This window comes from Natator depressus, chromosome 15 (assembly GCF_965152275.1).
Source record: "Natator depressus isolate rNatDep1 chromosome 15, rNatDep2.hap1, whole genome shotgun sequence".
Classification (NCBI taxonomy): domain Eukaryota; kingdom Metazoa; phylum Chordata; order Testudines; family Cheloniidae; genus Natator; species Natator depressus.
In genome coordinates this window covers 22,034,024-22,058,424 of record NC_134248.1, presented here as the reverse complement: position 1 = coordinate 22,058,424, position 24,401 = coordinate 22,034,024, and the positions used below count along the sequence as shown (strand labels likewise).

The 24,401-nt window shown below is 40.3% G+C and overlaps 1 protein-coding gene across 3 annotated transcripts in view; it reads left to right on the top strand.

Annotated features, from left to right (window-relative positions):
* Nucleotides 1-2,509: 2,509 nt before the first annotated feature.
* GLT1D1 (glycosyltransferase 1 domain containing 1) overlaps nt 2,510-24,401 on the top strand; it is an 87,839-nt gene continuing 65,947 nt past the window's right edge. For all 3 annotated transcript variants that reach the window (XM_074972696.1, XM_074972694.1, XM_074972695.1), the window contains exons 1-4: nt 2,510-2,687; nt 13,468-13,616; nt 16,781-16,886; nt 22,559-22,610. In XM_074972696.1, coding sequence (XP_074828797.1) covers nt 2,620-2,687; nt 13,468-13,616; nt 16,781-16,886; nt 22,559-22,610 — 375 coding nt within the window. In that variant the 5' untranslated portion in view covers nt 2,510-2,619. The remainder of the gene's footprint in view (nt 2,688-13,467; nt 13,617-16,780; nt 16,887-22,558; nt 22,611-24,401) is intronic.

Here is a 24,401-nt window from a genome sequence, read left to right as displayed (position 1 = left end):
GGATGAGTACTGCTGCCACCACTAAGTGAGTTAGACAAAGATTCAGGAAAAGAACCACTCGGAGTACCTGTTTCCCCCAAATATTCCCCCAAGCCCCTTCACCCCCTTTCGTGGGGAGGCTTGAGAATAATCTACCAACCAGATAGGTAAACAAGGTGAGCACAGACCAGATCCTTGGGTTTTTAGGACACTAAAAACCAATCAGATTCTTAAAAAACAGAACTTTATTATAAAGGGAAAAAAAAGTAAAAGAAACACCTCTGTAAAATCAGGATGGCAGGTAATTTTACAGGGTAATAAGATTTAAAACATAGAGGATTCCCCTCTAAGCAAAACTTCAAAGTTACAAAAAACAGGGATAAACCTCCTTCTTAGCACAAGGAAAATTCACAAGCTAAAACAAAAGATACTCTAACGCATTTCTTTTCTATTACTTACTATTTCTGTAAAGTTAGATGTATCATTCAGTAGGAGCTGGATTACTTGCTTGGTCTCTCTCTTTGTCCCCGGAGAGAGCAAAAACAAAACAAATCCCAAAACAAAAACCTTCACCCCACAGATTTGAAAGTATCTTCTCCCCTTATTGGTCCTTTTAGTCAGGTGCCAACCAGGTTAATAAATAAATTTGTTAGTCTCTAAGGTGCCACAAGTACTCCTTTTCTTTTTGCGAACCAGGTTATCTGAGCTTCTTAAAGGGTTAAAGTTAAAGGGTTAACTTCTTAACCCTTTACCGGTTAAGAAGCTCAGATAATCCCTCAAAAGGAGGGATTTTATGCTACCTTTAGCTGTATTGACACATTTCAGAGTAGCAGTCGTGTTAGTCTGTATCCGCAAAAAGAACAGGAGTACTTGTGGCACCTTAGCGACTAATAAATTTATTTGAACATAAGCTTTCGTGGGCTACAGCCCACTTCATCGGATGCATAGAATGGAACATATACTAAGAAGATTGTGTATATATATATATACACACATACAGAGAAGGTGGAAGTTGCCATACAAACTGTAAGAGGCTAATTAATTGAGATGAGCTATTATCAGCAGGAGAAAAAAACTTTTGTAGTGATAATCAAGATGGCCCATTTAGACAGTTGACAAGAAGGTGTGAGGATACTTGACAAGAAGGTGTGCGGATACTTAACATGGAGAAATAGATTCAGTATGTGTAATGACCCAGGCACTCCCAGTCTCTATTCAAACCCAAGTTAATGGTATCTAGTTTGCATATTAATTCAAGCTCAGCAGTTTCTCTCTGGAGTCTGTTTTTGAAGCTTTTCTGTTGCAAAATTGCCACCCTTAAGTTTTTTACTGAGTGGCCAGAGAGGTTGAAGTGTTCTCCTACCGGTTTTTGAATGTTATGATTCCTGATGTCAGATTTGTGTCCATTTATTCTTTTGCGTAGAGCTGTCCGGTTTGGCCAATGTACATGGCAGAGGGGCGTCGGTGGCACATGATGCCATATATCACATTGGTCGATGTGCAGGTGAACAAGCCCCTGATGGCGTGGCTAATGTGACTAAAGGGTGGCAATTTTGCAACAGAAAAGCTTCAGAAACAGCTTCCAAGGAGAAACTGCTCAACTTGAATTAATATGCAAACGAGATACCATTAACTTGGGTTTGAATAGAGACTGGGAGTGGCTGGGTCATTATATTGAATCTATTTCCCATGTTAAGTATCCTCACACCTTCTTGTCAACTGTCTAAATGGGCCATCTCGATTATCACTACAAAAGTTTTTTTCTCCTGCTGATAATAGCTCACCTCAATTAATTAGCCTCTTACAGTTTGTATGGCAACTTCCACCCTCCCTGTATGTATATACAAAAAGAAAAGGAGTACTTGTGGCACCTTAGAGACTAACCAATTTATTTGAGCATGAGCTTTCGTGAGCTACAGCTCACTTCATCTGATGAAGTGAGCTGTAGCTCACGAAAGCTTATGCTCAAATAAATTGGTTAGTCTCTAAGGTGCCACAAGTACTCCTTTTCTTTTTGCGAATACAGACTAACACGGCTGCTACTCTGAAACCTGTCTGTATGTATATATGTCTTCTTACTATATGCATCCGATGAAGTCAGCTGTAGCCCACGAAAGCTTATGCTCTAATAAATGTGTTAGTCTCGAAGGTGCCACAAGTCCTCCTTAGCTGTATGTTTATGACCACTGGCCGGAGAGGCTAGATCAGTGTTGGAAAGCTTAGAGAGGAGTCAGCCCCCCTCAGGTCTCTCTCTCTCTCCCTCCTGGGGAGCGGGGGGCTGATCCACCCAGAACAGGGCCTGGCCCCACAGTTAGGGCTGGAGGCCCCGCGGGCATTGTCCCTGGTGCCCAGGGCTCGCGGGGGATGGCTAGGGAGCGTCTGTCTCCCGCCCGCGGGAGGCGCAGGAGCGTGCCTGTGTCTCTCCGTCCCGCCGCGAGGGGAGGCGGAACCCTCACTCCGGGCTCCTGTGGCCGCGGTGCCTTTGTGGGCCCGGACAGCAGCCAGCAGCGGCGGCGGGCCGGGTGACGCTGCCCCGGGCGCCGGCTGCGGGGTGATGGCCGCGCCCCCCGGTGGCTCCCTGCCCTGGCCCTGCTTGGGAGCTGCCTGTCGCTGCCGCCGGGCCCGGTGGGACGCGCCGCGATGAGGCTGCTCCTGCTGGCCTGTCTCAGAGCCCAGACGGGGAACGCCACCACCGCGGGCAGGATACAGTAAGTGCCGGCACCGGCTCTGTTCACAGGGGGCTCCCCGCCCTGTCCCCTCCCCCGTTCACAGGGGCAAGGGGGGAGGCCCTAGGATTTGCCTTCCCCATTCTGAAGGAGGATCTTCCCATGTCTGCCTCTTCTTGCATAGGAAAAACAGGGGGCCTCCCTATGCAGTTTCCTCATCCACAGGGACAAGGGGGAATATCCCTCCCCTGTGTTGTCCCTGCCTCCCCACCAGGGCAAGGGAGGGCTGTCATCTCCCTCGTGCCTGGCCTCCCTTTTATCCACATGGCCAAGAGGGCACCCTGCCCTTCTCTCTCCCATTCCACAAGAAGTGGGTGAATTCCTGTGTGTGTGTAACACCGCCCCCCCTCCCCCAGTCCACTTCCATAGGGACAGCCATATGAAGAGTGGGTGCAGTATAATGTATTTTTCCTATCAGGGCTTCTCTCAAGCCCTGAGAAATTCCTTCATTCAGAGAGGTTCAGACTGTAAACACAGCCTCAAAATAAAGTCACAAAAGAAACATGGCATCCTCTAAATCAGGGAGACTTGAGGCATGTCAGGTTAATAAGGTAGGTGCTACATAGGTCTTCTATAAAGTTAACTCTCCAGAAAAGGAATATCTTTATCTGTGTCTTGTATAGCACAGTGCTTAAAAGCTAGTAAGGGCAGGGAACTGGGAATCAGGATTCTTACATTTTTTCCGGTTTCAGAGTAGCAGCCGTGTTAGTCTGTATTCGCAAAAAGAAAAGGAGTACTTGTGGCACCTTAGAGACTAAACAATTTATTTGAGCATAATCTTTCGTGAGCTATAGCTCACTCATCGGATGCATTCAGTGGAAAATACAGTGAGGAGATTTATATACACACAGAACATGAAAAAATGGGTGTTTATCATGCACACTGTAAGGAGAGTGATCACTTAAGATGAGCTATTACCAGCAGGAGAGTGGGGGGGAAGGGAAGAAAACCTTTTGTAGTGATAATCAAGGTGGGCCATTTCCAGCAGTTAACAAGAATGTCTGAGGAACAGTGGGGGTGAATAAACAAGGGGAAGTAACATTTTTTCCCTAGCTCTTCTACAGTGTGTGATATCGCTTAACCACCCTGTGTGCCTCTGTTTATCCACTTGTAAGGGCTTGTCTACACAGAGGGCTTGTCCAAGATAAGATGGGATTTGAATTTAAAGTGTAATAGCTATTCTGGTCAGTTTCCCCATGTAGACAAGTCCTGAGCTTCATTAATGAAGTACTTTGAAATCTTTGGACTAATGACACTGTACAGATACACAGTATTACTGAAGTATTGCTGATGCTACCATTTATCTTGTCCTTTTACTTTTCTATAAAATGTGGGAGAAAAGAGCATTATGATTAAAAGCATAAAACTAGTGAGGTTTCATGTTTGTAAGCTCTTATTTTTTGGGAAAAAATATGAAAATAAAACTTCATTTCATGATGGCTTTGTCTTCTTGTGTCCTAAAGTCATCCTTTGTTTGCTTTTTACATTGTCAGTTGTGGACAATAGTTCAAGTCTGCGTTGTGTTAAATATAGTGGAATTTAGCTCACCATTGTTATTATGTGTATTTGCAAACTTAGGCCCTGACCTTGCAAAGGCCTACTCACACGCTTAATTCTACACACAAAAATAGTCCATTGACTTTGTTTTCCAAGAACTTTCATGCCAGGCAGTTAGTTCACATCCTACTCAATCTTACATAGTTGGGACTCTAAAGGGCTGTTCGACTGTAGAAGATAGAGATGTAACATGTCTACTAGCCTCCAGTACTGAGGGGAATGAAACAAAAGGGACATAAAGAAAAGCAAAAGCAGCAGCAGAGCCTTACAAAGTTAAAGTTTTTTTGTGATTTAAGTATTACAATAAAATGTATGTAACTGTGTGTGATAGATGTTCTGTATCTACATACTAGCACAGTTTTTGAATTTGGGTGGTGTGATTTCTGATGGAATTCATCCCCTTTTATGATTATTTCTATTATCCCTTTCAGTGTTTGCTTTTTTATTGATGGAAGGCGTTCAGTTGTATCAAAATGATAGATAATTGGGAGCAGATAAAATGACAAAAACAATTCCCAGAATATTCTACCCTCGTCTTTCCTATGTGGGATTATTTTTCGGCCTTATAAATTACTCAGATTTTAGCTAGCCTTCCAAATATTAGCTCCAGCCTTGGAAAAATCTCATAAATCTTCAGCTCCTGTAACAGCTCAGGGCTTGTCTATCTGCAGTAGCTGCATTGGTATAACTTGATTCATCTTTTAAACTGATTCAAAAGGCTGTGGACACTTTTTTTTTCTGTTAAAGAATGGCTTAAACCTGTTCCTAATCAAGGTTGGCTAAACTGAAATAAAAGTGTCCACACAGGGATTTGCAGTTGCTCCAGTTTAAAAATACTGATTTAAATTAGCACATTAAGTTAGACTGGTGCAACTTTCTTAGCTAGCCAAGACCTCAGAAAGGAGAGAATGAAGGGGATCTCATTTCAGTTACAGCTTATAAGTCTGATAGAGGTGTTTAACTTACACTGAAGTTTCCAGTGCTCAAGCAGTTGGAGAATCAATGCCCAAAGAATCAGAATGTCTCATCTCAGTTATTATAAATATATTCATAGCAGTGGTGTAAAAGACCCCACAAAAACAAATACGATCTGGATAATGTGTAAGCAATATTAGCTAGAAATCTGTTTTCCTGTTTAGCAGCATTAGCTGTCAGTTGTTCAGCTTAAACAATCCTACATTGGCACTGCCAGGTAAGGACAATTACTTTAATTATTGTAGCTATTATTTATATAGCTTTTTTATATAAAAGGCCCAGAGCCTGATAGGCTTTAACTTTACACACTGTGAGAATCCCAGTTCATAAAGTTAAGCACATAAATCTTTGCAGCACCATGCTTAAATATGTAGAAGATTTTATATGCTCAAGGAAATGTACAGCTTGCTTTAATCACATCCGTGTGTGCGCATACTGGTTTATTTACTCAAACCTTTTTATATGTTGACCTGCAGCAAGCATTGGTTTATTTAAAAAATTAAAATGCTTAAGTTGTTCCTAAATGGAACAGCTGCTAATGTAGGTTAATTTTATGGCTTAAGATCACTGAGTATGCTAAGTTTGTGATACTAGTTTGTTTATATAAATGCTTTATCTCTTCACACAGTATTTTCATCTTCTGAATTTAAACTCTTAATTTCCATAGTGACAAAGATACCAGAGACTAATTTGTCTGTAAATCTTTGGGACAGATTCTTAGCTGGTGTAAATTGGCATAGCTGATCTCAAGCAGTTGAAGATCTGTTTCTTTTTTCCTTTGTGTTTCCAGGTCAATAAAAACAGCTCTATAATAAAGGTGGTAAAGGCTTCAATTATGTTTGGCCTCCTTAACATTTCATCTTTAATCTGCATGACAGTGTACTCATGGCTGTCTCTACTCAGCAAAAACTCAGGCTGTCATTCTAAACCCTTGAAGAGGGATCAAAAAGGGGGGTATTAGGAAGGAAAATAAATCAGTTATTCTACCCCCCTTGGAATTTTCTACTTACCTTTTATTATCTGTTGTGCAAGGGGGAACAAAAATTGAAACTTTCGATGGGTTGATTTATGAAGACTTAAATGAAGTGTTATGTGAATATGTAGATATTTTTGAGAGGGAGACATTGTTTTCCTGGGGATTTACACAATTTCAAATAGGAAACTGAAACAATCACATTCACAGGAGCATAAAACCCACAAACGTAATCTAAAGGCTAATAATTGCTTGTTGAAATTTAGCATCTTACATACACCCAGAGTAATCAAATGATCCCAGTTCAAGGGCACCGTAGTTGATGCATATAAAACCTGTAGAAATGTTAGCTGCCCTAGAGATAGATTAGAATATTGGGTGTCTGTGCATCCATGCTACAATGCAGATTAGATGTTAATCAATTCAGTATTGAGCGTTGGGGCGGGGGAGGGGGTTCTCTCTTTTTTTCTTGCACTTTCTACCTGGTGGTATTACTACTACAGAAGAGGGTGTACATGTCAAAAAATCCCCTTCTCTTCATATTAGATAGCAGCGAAGTGGGCTCTCTTACCTCCCTGAAGTTGCACTGGCAAACTCTGTTCATATCTGTGTTCCACTCCTGAGGCTTAGCATTCCAACAGTCCCAGGTGCTGAGTGCTGCATTCCAAAAGGATTTACACAGCTGAACCTGTTTACAAGCAGAGTGAAACTTCATTGGGTTCAGTTCTACTTCCAGAGGGAAAACTTCTGACTTCAGGCCCTAGAAGCAGAGTAATTGCCCCTCACAATTGCAGTTTTGATATTTCCACTCCACAATGGATGTGATCCAAAGCTAGTCCTATAGCTGTTGGGGTGTACTCATTTCAATCCAGCACAAATCATCCATGCTAATTCCCTCCATCCATGCTGTTTGGAAAGAGATGTCCAAGGCAGGGAGAAATTATTCATACTTATTTAATCAACATCAAGTTTTCTTTAAAGTAAGTGAATGGTTGAGGGTATGCAGGAGTAACTGTAGACTGCTGGCCATCCTTAAAGTTTGTTACACTCACAAGAAGAGTGTATAGTGTGCAGGTAAAGGTGCCTCATTCTTTTTGTAAGGGAGAGGAACAAAGTTCACTGATAAAGGCACTTTCAAACCAAAAAAGGTTATATGAGGACAGATCTGGTTTCACAGTGAAAGCATCTTAAAGTTGTAATTTAAATACCTACAGCTTCTATAGACTTTACTGGGAATTGTGGTTGGTCACTACCTCTGAGGCTCATGCACTACAGGCCTGATCCAAACACCAGCTGAAGTAAAAATTATTTGATTGACTTCAGGACGTTTAAGATTAGGCCCTCTACACTCAGTAACAGCTAATACAACTTTGGAAATCTGACTGCTGACAGAGGGTTTGTGGAAGAGAATCACTGTAGTTGTATGAAATGTATTCAAAAGAGGCATTATTATTGAGTTGTATTACTGTAACACCTAGGAGCTCTAATCATAGACCAGGACCCAGTTGTGTTCGGCACTGTACAAACACAGAAAAAGAAGTTCCTGGATAGCAGTCACTCTATCCCCATAACTACTTGTACAGTACAACCCCATTCAAAATGAGAATATAAAAGAAAGTGGGTTTTTTTTTGGGGGGGGGGGGGAAGCGAAGAAGAGGAATGGGTATGGTGCAAAACACAACACGGGTGTTGCAAGCTACGGCGTGTAAGAACCACGGACTATTTTAACTCACAGGAAACACTGGAATCCCAGTCAGTTTGGAACCACACAACATACTTGCAGTGCATGAAGAAACATGAACTTTGGAATCATGTGGGGGTGTTAGTGTTGCATTTTTCAGATTGGTAGCTGGGACAAACCAGAAGCAGCAATCAATATATTCCTGAAGGCATTGTGTGCCAAAAAAATAAAAATTCTGCAAATGTTATTTGTTACATAAATTTGGAGGCTCCAGCATGGCATTGGGGAGCACAGGCCGCTGGCTGCCCAGAGGTGGGAGATCACTGTGCAGCTTCTCCCCCTCCATGGGACATGGACTCAGCAGTGAGGCCGCACCCAACCCTGACACAGTGCAAGGACTGGCCTGCCCCAGAAACACCCCAGGGCCCTGCCCCTCTGTGCCAGGTGCAACAGGTGTGGGCAGGCAGGCTCAGCAAAGCAGGATCCAAGTGTGAAGGGTCTTAGTGTGGGGGGATCCAGGTGTGCGGGGCGGGGGGATCTGGATGCACAGGGGATTGTTGCGGGGTTCTGGGTGCAACAGTAATGGGACTCTGCAGGGGCTCGGCCGGGGGGGGTCTGGGTGTGGGGGAACAGAGCTCGGCACGGGGGTCTGGGTGTGGATGGTTCAGATGCTAGTGGGGTGGGGATCCAGGTGCAGCTGGTTGGGGCTCAGTGGGGTGGGGATCTGGGTACGGGTGACTTGTTGGGATGGTGCAGGGGGAGTGGACTTTGGCAGGGGGTCTAGATATGAGGGGGTCGGGCATATGGGGGAGTAGCTCCCTGTACAGGGATCCCTCCCCCTGCATCTTAGGAGCAATGGTGCAGGAAGCGGGTAGGGGGGAGGAGTTTGCAGAGCTTCCTGGAGCTGGGGGAGAAATCGGGGGGTTGGTCTGACCCGGCCCCAGATGCTGTACAAAGGAAGAGGAAATCCCATCCTCCCCAGCTCAGCCGGGACTAGAAGCTGAGCCCGGTGCAGGGTAGGAGCCACAGGCCACATCTTCCCCAGTTCCGCCCCCTCCCTCACAGTGATTTACCTCTCTGCCGGCTGCCCTGGGCACTGGAAACATACTGCTGGGGAGGGTCGAGTGACTGCTCTTTTGGCTTCCCTTTGCTTCCCCATCAAAAAGTCATTTTTCTATAGGGAAGCAAAAAAATCTGCAGGGGGCATAAATTCTGTGCATGTGCAGTGGTGCAAAATTCCCCCAGGAATAATCAATAAGAGTAGGAAAGAATGTATGAAAGGGATCATAAAACATCACCTGGGTTTTTGTAGCCACGTTAGACAAAAATTGCTTTCCTATGTAAGTCCTTCATTAAACTGTGAATAGGACACACAAAGTCAGAAAGGAACTGCACTTTTTAATTTTATATTACCAGCAGTATTGCTACACAAACAGTATAGATCTACAGTATGCCACAGCATATTCTCCCTATACCCAGAGATTAAGAAGCTGAGACATACAGCTTGATTTTGAGATGTGCTGAGTAGCTGAAGTTCATCTTAGAATTAAAGGGGAAGAATTGGGTCCATACAAGAGTGAAGGGACTTACTTAGAGCCAAACAGTAAATCAGTGGCTGAGCCAAAGCTGGAATGCAGGAGTCCCGGACTCCCAGCACTGTGTTCAATAACCAGCATCCAAATTTTATTACCAAAAATACTAGATGATAAAAAATGAAAGTAACTGAAGCCCACAGACAGAGAACAAAATCCAATAAAGTGAATCCAGAGTTCACAATGTTTCTATAAATACTGGGTTATTTAATTCTGGAGTCTGTAAGTGATGCTACTGAAGCTGTCTCTCCAAGTTATTATTAAACTAGACCATTACAAATGGTCTGTTTCAGCCTGAGTAGTGGACAATTCACAATTCCTCTGATTTGACTTCTCTCCAGTAAAACAGCCAACTGCCAGATTTTGAAACCCAAACTCCAGTTTAGAAGCAGTTTACTCCACAAGTTGTAGCACTGAATTCAGCTGGGCTGTTCGTGGAGTAATGTGCTACTCAGCAAAAGTAAGGATGGCAAAATCTGGCCTGAAGTGAAGAATGTCAGTAATGAAGATGTTCCTTTGGAAATTTACCCACAATCTACAAGGACACAATAGAGAAAACACTACCTCAAAATTCAGTATTTCTTGCAAGGCTCAACATTGTCACGGGTGTGTTCGCTTTACTGAGAGCAGAGAACACATTTATTTTTATTCCAAAAGTGTTTGTTTATGAATTGGCAAAACAATTTAAATACACAATTTTTATCAGAAGAGAAAACAAAATATATCAGGAGTGTATATATGCCTTGGCCTGATCCAGGGCCATCTGTGACTTCATAGACAGCTGAGCTTTCAAAACAGAACAAAATAAAAACCTTGTAAAATAGTCTCCAGAGCATCCTCTCCCCATCCTCCTTGAAGAGGCGATATGTGCTTGAGCATACAGGAAGTTGTACTCTTCATTCCCTGAGCGAAAATAAGCCTTTCATGGAGGAAGAAAATTGCACTCTGTAAATTCCAATACTTTAGATAAAGCCTGATCCCACAGATATTTATGCAATTGCTTAACCTGAAGCATAAGAGTGAGTGGTCACATTGAACACAATGGCATGTGTAAAAACGTTTTCAGGATTAGGGATTGTAAAATTGTAAAGAATTTTCAAAGTATTTATTTTAACTTCCTAAATTGTATATTATCTTTTACATGCCAGTCGTAGAGTGAGTCCAGCTTTTTATCACGCCTCTAGACGTATCCAGGACCTCAATAGTGGCCACTCAAGGCTCTGCTTCCTTAAGAGAGTCCTTCATAAATATCCATCTTTTAGAACACTGCAAGGAAGTCTCCCCTTCCATTTACCATTGAGACCACCATTGTTCCACTTTGATTTGCGCCTGGCAGGGTCAGCTCTGTTGGCAGGTTTTGCCATTGATCTCACTGTCCCCATATGGAACAGCTAGAGCTGGAGTAGGGAAATTTGTCATCTGGGTAGCCAGCAGCTTGGTTCAGGGCCAAGAACTGCAGAGAGCTCTCCTTTTGACACCTTTCTCATCGGGTTTGAACAGTGTTGCTCTTTGCTCTTTACGACATATACACTGCTCTGCACTCATGGGAAAGGCAAGTCAAATAAATCCTCCTTCTACACTACAAAAACTAAAGTGTTAAGGAACCAGTCACAGTGTCTTGATGTGATTAAAACATGGTTCAATCTTGTCTGGGAGGTGGGATTGCCACCTCTGAGGTCCAAAAAGCCCAGGACATCCAGGATGATCCTGAGCCCATAAAATTGGACAGCTGATAGTGTATACTGAGCACCCATACAGATTTCAAGGGACAGCTACCTTAAAAAAGGGATGAACCTAGGCAGATAGCAGACCTATAGGGTAGATTAGACCAAGCTTTTTTAATTGCACTAAATACTAGTGATAACACGATAAAGTCCCACATATACTAGGAAGATAAAAAAGTGTTTAATCATGTCAGGGCTTTAATATGTTGCATCTGGGTCCCTCAGCATGGTAGTTTGTTATGTAGAGGGGATCAAAATACAAAGAGTAACATTGATTGAGCAACACCCAGGAACAGTTTCATGAGTGAACCAAATTACTTTGGAGTATTTGTTTGCACCCTGACTTCTGAGCTGTGGTAACTGAAGACAAAAGGAAATATGATCACCTCTTGTAGTTAGACAAGATTGCATCAGCTCAGAATTTCTAGCTGAGTTTCTTTGGTTCTGAAGTCCTTGGAGCGTGGTGTTAGGGAGTTATTTTCAAATTATCTGTAACATATAAACATATTGCTTGTACATGATAGTGATGTATGCTAATTGGAATACTGAAGGGGAAAAAAATTCTTTTAGACAAGTTAATGAGCACATGAGAACTTGTGAAATGTATGAGCATCCTGATTGCTTGCCTCAGAGAATGCATTTTTACAGCTGTGGGGTTTGCGGTTCATTATTATTTAATTAGGGCCAAACTGTGAACCCCATACATTGGTAAACAGATACTTGCATAAATAGCCCAACTGAAGTACATGGGACTGCTCATGTGAATAATTGCTCAACAGTGTGAATAAAGGCCTTGCAATCTGTCTGTATTTTATTATTTATTAATGCTTACTCTAATTTATTAGTTTTATTTCAAATGGTGAAATCCAAAGTAAAATTAATTCCTATTCAGTATAATGGAGAAATATAGTACCATATGTTGTGCCAAGAAGGCTCTGCCCGTTATAGTGCTAATAATCTTTCCAGGGCCTCAAGACATTTTATAGCATTTTTAGCAGCAATTTCTGCACTGATGACTAACTTCCTCAGGACAGATAATTACATTCTTTGGGAGGCTGTGAAGCGACAGAGAAAGGAAAAAGAATAATATTCAAGAAGCTATTGAATTCACGGATTTTAACGCCAGAATAATTAATATGTGGATGAGAAATGAGCCAACTGGAGCAATATCTAATGACCGCAAAAAAATTTAGTGTTCTTTTTATGATGCTGGAAATGTAAACACTTTATATTTGAAGTTATTTTATATATATTTTGCTGACACAATATGCAAGTTTCTATCAAAACATAGGCATGTTCCTGCACTGCCTAATGACAATGGCACAATCGTCGATTGATCTCAGTTTCAGTAGGGGGATGTAAAACCTCACTGGTAGTAAGTAGATTGCTGATCCAAAACCCATTGTAATCGGAAGTTTTTCGATTGACTTTAACGGTCTTTGTATCAGGGCTTTAATGTGAAGAATGTTGTGCAAAATGTATATCTTTATCACCTTGAAAGCCAACAATAAAAAATATTGTCTTGATATTTTAAAATCTCAGTTGCGTTAATACTTGGTGTGTTCATGAAAATGTGTTAAATAACAACTTCTTAAACTAACCCCATTTTACAGATGAGTAAACTGAAGCAAAGAGAAATGAAGTCCAAGGTCAAACAGCATGTTAGCAGGAGGCTGGAGAATACAATTTTCAGTCCTCTGCTTGAGCCTAAAATCCTTTTGCACTGAACAAAGTTTACATTGCACTCTTTTTTTGGTGATGATAGTGGGGATGGTTTGGTAGTTATTTTAACAGGATTAATTAACTAGATGCTTTTATAGTTTCTTTCACAAGGCCCCCTTGATTCAGCCCACTGATCCAACACGTACAACAAAGGGAGTCTTTCCAGTTATTTGAAGGGCACTGGATCAGGTTCATAGAGCCATATCCTGCAACATGCTGAATGTTTTCAACTTTCATTGATTACAAAGGGAACTGAGGGCTCTCAGTACCTTGGAAGATTGGGCCATGGTGAGGGGATGCAGATCCTATTGCTGGCAGCACACACCCTATTGAATAAAAGTCAGAAGGACGTGGAGCAATCAGAAAGGGGCTTTCATGAGAGAGTATTTTCCAACCCAGGTTGCATAAGGAAAGTGACTCTAGGGGATAAAAGTTATTAAGCAAAATATGTTTTTATTAAGCTATTTAACATAATGGCAAGTCTGCAGCATATTAATATTAATCATCTTCCATTTGTTCTATTGTTTTTGTGATGAAGGGATCATCTAGAAGCTGTGGGTCACATATGCAGTCTTAAGGATGCTTTTGGCTATGAGAACCCATCTGAAATAGCAAATCTAATCTCTGCAGAGAAGTTTGAAGCGGCTCTGGCCATTCATCTTTATAAAGGAGGTAGACTTCTGCAAGGTAATCCTCTTTCAATTTAGCAGTAAAAATAACCCTTAAAAGAAAGAGTCTGAAAGAAAGCAGGAATGAATACAAATAGCTACAAATGGAAAATGTGCATAAACCCATACATAATGTAGTTACTTTGTTTATCCATTTCAACAAATGTTAATAAACATTAAAAATGTTTCTCTGTGGGAGACTTGATCCAGAGCAGAGAGAACTAAATAACTGTACTTTTAATGGACACAATATGTTTTATAATTAAATACTTTTACTACAGTAAGATAAGAACATTACAGTAACAATAAGATACTTCCAACAAATGTGCTCTTTCAGAGGATGATAATAGCTTGGCTAAGTATAGCTGAGGTCAAACAGAAGAAAGGAGAGAGGCTAATTTGATTTTCTGTTGAAAAATGAATCATGTTTTCTAGACATGAAATAACTTTGAGTTGTCAGTCATGCCAGCTAAACTGCAGGAGACAGCATGTTAACTGACAAATAATAAAATCTTCTATTATAACTGGTCAAGTAGAACAAAATTTTAGTCTGCCATTAATGACATGCTAGCAACACTGGCTTCCAGAATTACAGATAGTGTCAGCAGCTGAAATTGCAAATATAGTCCATTCTTGAGCTCATTTTCAGATCATCCAAGTCTGTACATTTGGTCAAATGTAGATAATTAATTACTTTCAACTGACCAGGAAATAACATTAGTTTTTAGGCCCCCAAAGTCTCCACCTTTCTGGTACTAGGAGTTTCAAAGCTTAATTTATTACTGTTAGTATGCATTTGTACAGTGTCTATCACAATGGAACCCTATTCAGACTGGGAACTCTGGAATACAAATAAGAAATAATAATAATTAATAATCTGTTAATCTGTGTATTGTGATTTTTATTCTATGACAAGACACAAAATGGTTACAGGAAAGGCTGATGAATGGTTTTAAGACTGATCTAACATGCTATTTTAGGTAGAGGAGTGAACATAAGGTTGGATTTTCAAAAGTGCTCAGTGTTTGGCCTAACTCTGCTCCAATACTGACTTTGACGGAAGCCAAATTCAGTCCATGAGAAGTACTTTTGAAAACCCCACCTAAAATCCCAAGTGGCCTGAAACCTTGATACTTGACTGATTTAGAGAAAATCTTACTAATCTAAATAAATCACAGTCCCACTGTACTTAGAAGCAGCTGCAATAGCAAACAGAATGATATTGAAAAATAAAATGGAAATCCAGGAAAAAAACAACAACACAGTAATATGATTACCAAGATGATTGAACTGACAAATCTAGATGAGATTATGGAGTGTTTGAAGGGGGTGGGAAAAAAACAGAATGTGGAGGAGATGCAGTAATTGATTTCAGAAATTTAGTAATTGGCATGTTAACAGTAACATCTATTCCATGTATATTTAATAATAATAAAAAACTTGTAATAATTGAAAAACATTTAGAAGCATAGTGCCATATGTGAATATTTTGATCCTGATCCTGTAACCATAACTTACATGAGAAAGGGCTGCAGGATGGGGCTCTATAATAAAATATTAACGACGATGAGTAGTCAGGGCCTTCATTAGCTCTCCTCCAAAAGATGGTGTCTTCAGAAGCACCTTGTTCCCAAGCCATGTTTGTACATCGGTCTAATGTTCAGAGGAAAGACTGCCATCTGCTGAATCATTGACGCCTCTACCATCCAAAGGTTTAAAAAAAAAAAAAAAAAAGGAAGAGAAAATAAAAGTCCTTTTGCGGGGGCGGGAAGGGAGTTGAACCACATCATCGTCCCTTTGTGGTCATCTTTAAAGCATCTTTAAATGTGCAATATTATGGGTTATCAATTATGAAGCACAATGGTGCTTTAGAGACAAAATGACAGACCTCTACCCCAAAGGGCTAATAATTGATAGCTACAAACACTACGCAATAGACAGCTGGTAAAGGTTCCTCTACCCTGACCTACAGAACTTCACAATTCCATGTGAAACCCACAAAATAAGAAGCCTAGGTGACAGATCTGATAACTGCATCCCTCTCTTCCAATGTTGCTGGAGGCTCGTTTGTTCTGCCAAAGTGTAATCTCATTTATCTGGAATTTAAAAGCATGTGTGTTGTAATTAGCAGCAATCAGATTGTTATTTGTAGCTTAATGAAGTTTAAAAGTGACCACTTAATTGTTTTAAATGCTCTTGTAATTCTTAAAGAATCGAGATAATATCCTCTGTCTGCTATGTTGATTAGTTTTTTGGTATCTTGCTATTTACTAAAAATCATCTGGTTCCAAATAAACAAATGCTATTAGAATGGAATCTCATTTTTATCACAATTTTTCCCCTCTAAATAATCTTAGGCCATGTTCACATTAAGGCTTTAGCTTCAATATGGAAACGCAGATGTAGTTGTCCTGGTATTAACTTTGACCCTCTGGACCCGTATACTGATGCAAGTCCCAGTTTACACCAGTGCAGTATGTCTACCCTAGGTTTTTGCACCTGTGCAGTACATTGCTGTAGCTCTACCTCTGACTAAAAACTTGAGTGTTGACAAGGCCTTACAACTATTATTGGACCAGCACATTTTGGGACTCCTGAAGTACATTTCCTATAGTGACCAAACATTGTTGCGTGCAGAAGCTGCTTCTGGGTAATCTGTAAACCCGAGCAGGCTCTGTATCATGGGACAGAGTTAAGCAGAATGGTTGATCCATTGCAGCCTCAGTTCTCTGGGGAGAAACTACAGCACACTTCACCTATTCTGCCTTATCTCAGCTAAAGACCTTTTCTCAAACGTAGCAACTAACTGGTTCAACCAATGCTTATAAAATGCTTGGAAGGCAACAGAGTATGGAAGCTCAGGCTGTTCCAACCAACTATTTATTGCAACAGCCTTTTGGCTGAATATAGGCAGGGCCTAAGAAAACATTACAGGTAGATAATAGACTAGCATGCATGTAATAGAGTATATATATTGCACGATTCCATTAAAATTCAAGCTTAACCAGGTGTCATCGAAGAACTGTGCTGAGTGTAGAAACATAGCTTGGAGATATACACTGTTGTAGGAATAACATCTCATGTTCACTAATGCTATTCACTAGTACTTTCTTCAAGACCTTATCTTATTAGATTACATGTAGCTCTTCTGCCTGTCCTGTCTCAGTTATTTTCATTTTGCAGGTAGTAGGATTCCTTTTGGAATCATCTTTGGTGGGACGGATATAAATGAAGACATCAAACATGAAGAAAAACACCGGGTGATGGGGGCAGTGTTAGAAGAAGCCAGGTAACAATGAATGTAGGGTTTGTGCAGAAGATTATTGTTCATCATTATAAAAATAAATAAATATTGTGGTTAGTGTTTACTAAAGACCTGAACCTGTTACCATTGGAGTTCCTGGGAGTTTGGAATAGACTTCAATAAGAACAGAGTAAACCCTTTGTAAAACTGAATGTGTAAACATTCTGTTTTTAGACTGCGGTCACCACCGTGGTATTTGACCATATTAATGACTTGCCCAAATCATACAAGGAACTGCTGGAAGAGCCCTGGTCCCCTCCCGTGGGATTTTTCAAAAGCACCAATGTTAGTTAGAAACTCAAGTCCAATTAAAAGTTAATGGAACTTGTGGTCCTAATTATCTAACCCTGAGCTTTGTCTGCTAAACCACAACTGTTCCTGAGAATAGCAGATGTGTGCACGTGAGGAGGAAATCATATTGTAGGGCAGGTAAAAGATGTAATAATCTTATAATCAGAAATGCAGTAAGAATAATTTATATTCTTATAATATAGCATATTTAATTTATATGTGATCAGACATGTGTGTGTAGGGGGAGGGGAATCTTGTGGAAAATAATAAGTTTGCTTTTTTTAAGGCACAACCTCTGGCAGTTTATTGCTCTTTAATGGTAGATGGGTAGTGAGTTTGCATTGGGATGTTGTCTTTTCTCTTGCAAAAATGTGATCGATATATCTTAGTTTTTTGTGATTAAGCTCATCACCCTAGTATGTGAGTGCAAATCAATGTTACCTGCCCCCGCTTGTCCCAATGTATATTTTCAGTGGTTTGTCAGGACTAAAACACCGGACTATATCCACAGAATTGTCATTCATAGCTAACATGACAGTTGGGTATTTGGTATTTGACCTCCAAACCGGTATGCTTATTATTTGCCATTGCAGTAGTGCCTATGGGCCTAAAACGGATTGGGCCCCATTGTGCTAGGCGCTGTACAGATGATAATAATCATTGTTCCAAAACAATACTTTTAAAGCTTCATGTCCATTTTCTATTAACCTCCCTTCTACACTACAGATAATGTCTATCTTGGGAACCCCATTCCATCAGCATTTGCAATCCAAGTTGAAAGCTGCCCAACCGTTTAATTTCAGCAAAACCACAACTAACAAGTATTTGCATTAGGATCAGTATATTACAGACTCAAACCTGATTCCCCCCTATGCCTCACAAAAACTTTTTCTGTGGCTCAAGTGGTGCTTGCATCTGGCATGTTTACAGTGCACTTGATTGTAGTGTCGGAGACTCAAGTTGAAAGTGGTTTTGTTCTTTTTGTTGTTGTTAATATGCTTCTTTTTACAGCTGCATAAACAAAGCAGCCTAGACCATGCAAGAAAAATCATTTAGTATTGCGTGTTAACCTATTGTTTTACAATTAAAGAAAAAAATCCAGTGACTAGTTATAAAGCTATCCAAGACACCGCAAGAACTAATTCCTGAATCAGAATACACGTGTAACAATGAACAGACTTTTTAATGACACTTTTCATTTTTTCAACATCTTCATTCACTGAAAAGGAGGGTCTGTCTTAGGGCCTGATCCAAAGTCCATTGAAGTCAATGAGAATCTTTCCATTGACTTCAATGGGCTCTGGAGGCAAGCGTGGGACCTTCCATCTCATGCATTGGAACTCAAGAGCATTTCAAAACCACAGTAAATCTTTATTGGTATTTTAAAATTAATGTAATAGTTGATTTAACTTTTATTGACAGTTTATTTGGAGGCTGTTTCAGTGACCCTTACTCGTGTTGAGTAGTGCTTTACTCTGTGAGTCATCCCACTGACGTGCAAGTAAAACATGATTTCAGTGGGAATATTCATGCAATATGGTACTAATCAACATAAGTAAGGGTGGCAGAATAGGCTTTATAGACCTTGATTGTACAATGAGCCCTGCATGAATGCAGGGGTGAGCCCAGGTGGAGCTCACTGAAGACTGGGACTATAAACCCTGAAGCTGCAAGGTACTTAAGCACATGCTGAAATGTAAGCACCTGAGTAGCCCGATTGAAGTTATGGGGCTACTTACATGCTTAAAGTTAGACACATGCTTAAATACCTGAATGAACTGAGGCCTTACTTTCCTGAACTGGAGTGTATCTCTATTCACGTCAGCTCTTCTGTATGGGCACAAGTCCCAGTGAACCAATCACTAATCACTAACACTCTGATTGAGGACAGCATTTAAGCATGTGCTTAAGTCCTAGTGGGACTTATATTTAAGAAGATACTTAAGCGATGACCTGAATCGAGGCTTTAGAAATTTATTCTTGCTTGTAATCAGATGGTTCGAATATCATTTATATTACATTGTAGTTTTCCTTTCAGAAACACCTGTGGTAAATAACTCTGGAAGAGAAGGAGAAAAGAGATATAGGAGTATGGCAATTGATACAAAAATATTGAATGTGAACATTAGACAGAAGCAAACTGAACATTTTTATAAAAACTGGATCCCTATTTTTTTCTTTGAAGTCTCTCCATTGTGACCTGTGTTTCTGTACTTAAAGTATACAAAATCTTGCAGAAACATAGCTTTTGCATAGGTCAGATAGGTTCTATGGGTAGTCAGTGCAGTTTTGTGATAATTAGCTTAGGAACTTTAAAGGTATTTTATTAGGCTGGATTTGTTCTAATGCTTCAAAATGTATTACCATGTGCTTTGTAGAGTTCATAATTTTTTCTCCAGTATAGGAAAAGTAATTCAGTTTTCTAGAAGCTACGGTGAACAGATCATCCTGGCAGTATTATTCATTGCATAGTTATTAAAATAAAAATTGATTTTTTATTATTGATTTCAGGGTTCTAAGCAGAAAAGTTCCATGAATCGTAGATTACTTGTCCAGCACAATATACCACCAAATTCCATAAAACAAAGTATTGAACTGTGTCTAGCTTTATAATGAGTGTTTCATTTTTAATAAAATTCCTCTAAATGGTGGTTGTACTCCTCCAGGGTACATTTTCAATTTGACAGTACTTTGTGGACTTGGGAGCAAGAGTTTTTCTGCTTGTTAATATGATGTATTGAAAGTATAATTGTAAAAACTTGAAAGGGAGCATATGCAACTTGAGAAAACAAGCATTTGCAAAGCCTTTAATAACCTTTCAACTGTCAAATTGTATATGTGGAATGCATTGTAATGGTGTAGAGCAGATACCACTGAGCAACTGCATGGAAACAGGCTCGGGACTGTGAAAATAAGTATAATAATTCAGCACTATGACTTCTAATGGATGGTTGTGACTTCACACCAACAAATTACAACATTAACAGCTCCTAGTGAAAGAGCATTTTTGTGGCTGTCACTTTCCAGAGTTCCTCACCCATTGGTACCCACATACCATGGGGGTGCAGTATAAGAAACAACAGAGAGTAAGATAGAATTGTTATACTACTCTTACGGAAGACAAACCCAGAATCACAGATTTAATGTGGTAACCCATCTCCCCAATGCCCATACTTTTAGTCCCAATATAGGGAAAGGGAAAAAAAGAACTGAGGCCTTACATCCTGATTTCAGAAAGCCACTCTGTTCAGGGTAGCACTGTGCAGGTGCTCAAGTCCCAGTGAGCACTAAGACATTGTCACTAAGGACCCCAGTGGATCAGTCACTAAAGCATTATTGCTAAGGACCCTGTTAAAGACAGCAACTCTGATACGTGTGTAAATCCCATTGGGATTGAGAGTTAAATTAAAGCATGTGTTTAAGAGCTGTTCTCAATAGGGATATTTTCCTGAATTGAGGCTTAAAAAGATAACTGTATGGCACATACAACTTTTAGGTATGAAACATGTTGCTGACGTTGACTTTAATTGGAGCTTGATATACTCATGACCTTTGAAAATCAGGCTGGGTGAGTCTGAATTTGGGCACCCAAAATTGGAGACCACTTTTGTAAATTCTGGCTTTAAGCAGTCCGTGCCTCAGTTTCCCCATCTGTGAAACAGGTAACACTACTTACCTTCCTCACAAGAATATTGGGGAGGCATAATTAGTTGAAGTTAGCACAACTCTTTGAAGCTGAAAACCACCAGGTAAGCCCAAGTATTTTTATTATAAAATTATCTTATACAGTCCCTGATACTGTAATATCGGAGCCCCTCACAATCATTAATAGAGTTATCCTCGTAGCAGCCCTGGTAGTACTTTTTTTTTTTTGTTTGTAAACAGCTGGGGATCTGAGGCTCAAAGGGACTAGGGGCTTGTCTATCTGGCGCAGCAGCGAGCACTACGGGGTGTGAATTCTAAAGCACAGCAAAGTGTCATATATTAACTGGCCCATGTAGATCCTGTTGATGCACATTACAGGTTCCTTAATGTGCGTTAACATAGTATGTTAACATGCACTAGGGAACGTTTGACACGCACCAGCAGGGTTTACATGAGCCAACACAGTGCACTTCAGAATTCACACCCCCTTTTTGGACATTGTTGCACCATGTAGCTAAGCCGTCAGTCACTTGCCTAAGGCCAAACGAGAAGTCTGTGGCAGAGCAGGGAGTTGAACCTGGGGTTCCCGAGTCCCAGGCTAGCACCCTAAATGGTGGATCATCTTTCTACTTTATTTAATGTATTTATTCCTCCTGTTTATTAATTTTATTTATTCCTGTTTCATTAAGAAAACATTCTATAGTGCAGGGGTGGCCAACCTGAGCCTGATAAGAAGGCAGAATTTACTAATGTACATTGCCAAAGAGCCACAGTAATACATCAGCAGCCTCCCATCAGCTCCCCCACCCTGTTCCCAGTGCCTCCCACTCACCGGCTGCCCCACCAATCAGCACCTCCCCCTCCCTCCCTCCTGATCAGTTGTTTTGTGGCCTGCAGGAGGCTCTGGGAGGGAGCGGGGAGGAGCAAGGGCACCGCAGGCTCAGGGGAGGGGGCAGGGCCTGTGGCAGAGCCAGAGGTTGAGCAGTGAGCACCACCCGGCACATTGGAAAGTCGGTGCCTGTACAAGGAGCCGCATATTAACTTCTGAAGAGCCGCATGTGGCTCTGGAGCCACAGGTTGGTCACCCCTGCTGTAATGTGAATTTTTTGATGCACAGATGTTCCTCTCTCATCAACGCTTATTTAAGTAAACAGCATTGATACAGGAGCTTAGAAACAAAAAGGAGACAGTGGGGAGAAGGGAGGTGAGGTGTTATACAGGTACTCACTGGAAAAGAGGTGCAAATTGCTGGGCTGAGCTGATCTGCCAGCAGTATGTAGGGCTATGTCTACACTACTACATATGTCATTATAACTTGTGTTGCTCAGGGATGTGAATTGGTACAGCTGCGCCGCTGCAGCACTGTACGTGTAGACATGCCCTAACTGTATTGGACTTCAGATTCCTTCTCTCATTAGAAAGAAGTTTACCATAACTTGTAGAAATGGGAAGAGCAGCCTGGAGGCAACTATGTCAATCTGGATAAATGGCAGTGGGCATCCCCAGGGTCTGGGCTTTCACTGAATGCAATAAATCCTCACTTTAGCTCTACTTGGCAAAACAAATAGAATTCCCGCTTCCTGCATTTTCCATCTTACGTTAATCATTTTTATCAGCTTCTGCTCTTTGTTCTTATATACTTTTGTTCTGAAGTGCCCCTTTATTATTATATTCAAAGACTTTAAGCGGATGATCCTACCCATTTTTGTCCATTTAACTAGGTTTGCAGTGGCTTTCACAGAGAAAATGAAGGAACTGGCAGCAGCAGAGTGGGTATGTTTATTATAGCATTATCAACTAGGCATTGCCATAAAATTTAATTCTAAATAATGTGGGAGAATTGTAATAATCTTCATATTGTGTATTTCTGATTTTTTTCTGGAGGAGAAAACATTTTATATTTATGCATGTTGCTGGGTCAAATAGGTCTGGCATTTGAAAGCCTTTAGTATTTGAGAAGAGTTTATAGTTGTTTTTAAAGTACTGCTCTGTAGCATTTAAAACTAGCCTTTGCCTTTCGAGTATCTCCTGATAGTATGTTTATGTTCTTTCCTTTTACATCTTTTACTAAGCCCCTGGAAGTTGCCACAATTTTGCTGAACAGCTCTATTTACAATGAGCAATTTTTAAAATTAATTTGTAATTACTTGCTTTTTCAACACAGAAAATAAAGTAAACTCCGTAAAGTGAATTGCAAAGCTAAAATGAATGTTGGGCCAGGCCCAGCAATATGAGATCCCCTATTTACCAGGCTGTGAAAGGCATACAGCACCAAAATACATAATACCTTTTAAAAAATTGTGTTAGTTTCTGAAAACAAAATGAAAAACTTTTCTATGCTAAATGCTGCAGCTGGCCAAATACCGGATAAAATTATTGGTAATATAACATATTAGATAAAAAAATACATTATTTGACAAATTATTTGAAGGATATTATCTGATCAGCATCCTATAAGTAACAGCAAGATAAGGCTCTGAGTTTATATCCGATAGTTCTGAGACACAGTCTTTCAATAGGATCCGAATCAAGAAATGGTTTAAAAAGCTGTATCAATACAATAATCTTTGTACAATAAATATCATACAGTACAGTGAAATTTAATCCTATGTTTGTGCTAAATAAAAGAGAGGCCAATTCTGCAATTTTCAATTATATTCTACAAGGTTCTGAGCACCAAAAGCTCCCATTGGAGACAATGGACCTGAAAGCTAACATCTTTAAATCAACATGGGATGCCTTTCTAAAACATGCTCTAGTTCAACCACAAGATACAAGCTAGATGCAGATATTACTTGATGAATTTCACAGCCTACATCATCTTAATGGTCCCTTCTGACCTTAAAAATCTCTGAGAGTAGCCAAGTCCTCAAAGGAACAGACCAATGGTGAATTTTCACCTCCCCAAAGAGTCACTAAGATATAAATAAACATATATCATCCCTTACCAGATTTGTAATAGAAAATCTAGTTACTTTTAAATGAGGTGTCATTTTGTACATTTTTAATAAGAAGTTATATTATATGATACAATTTAAACATGTATTATCATTGGATACTCTTTAATGTTCCCATTCGAACTGACTAGAGCAGTTTTGTGTTTCTTCAGTGTCATTGACAAATGAGGCTGCAGATAAAGGGGTTGTGGTCCTAAAAAACAACCAGCGTTTCATAATCTCAGCTCAGTGTACAGTTCACCTATGCATCACACATTAATCTTTGTTTCAACAAGAATGCCTAGTCTGGGGACAGCATAGAACTATAGTTTGAGGTAGTGTGCTCTTATAAAGAATATTCTAGGTTGCAATAAGTTCTTTATTACTTTTTTCCACTTTAGTGCATAACTGAAATTTTTCAGACTCATGCATAGCTTTGTATTTTTGTACACTCACTGGGTTTGTAACTTAGCTGTTAAGCAAGTGACGTACTGGATCCTAAGCAGTTATGGTATTTCCAGGCAAGTGAAAGAACAAATACTGAGCAAAGAAAGTCCAATCCGTTCGCAGAGCATTATAAAATATATAAATACATGTGGGTTCTTAGCAACACTTGGGGTTTTTGTTT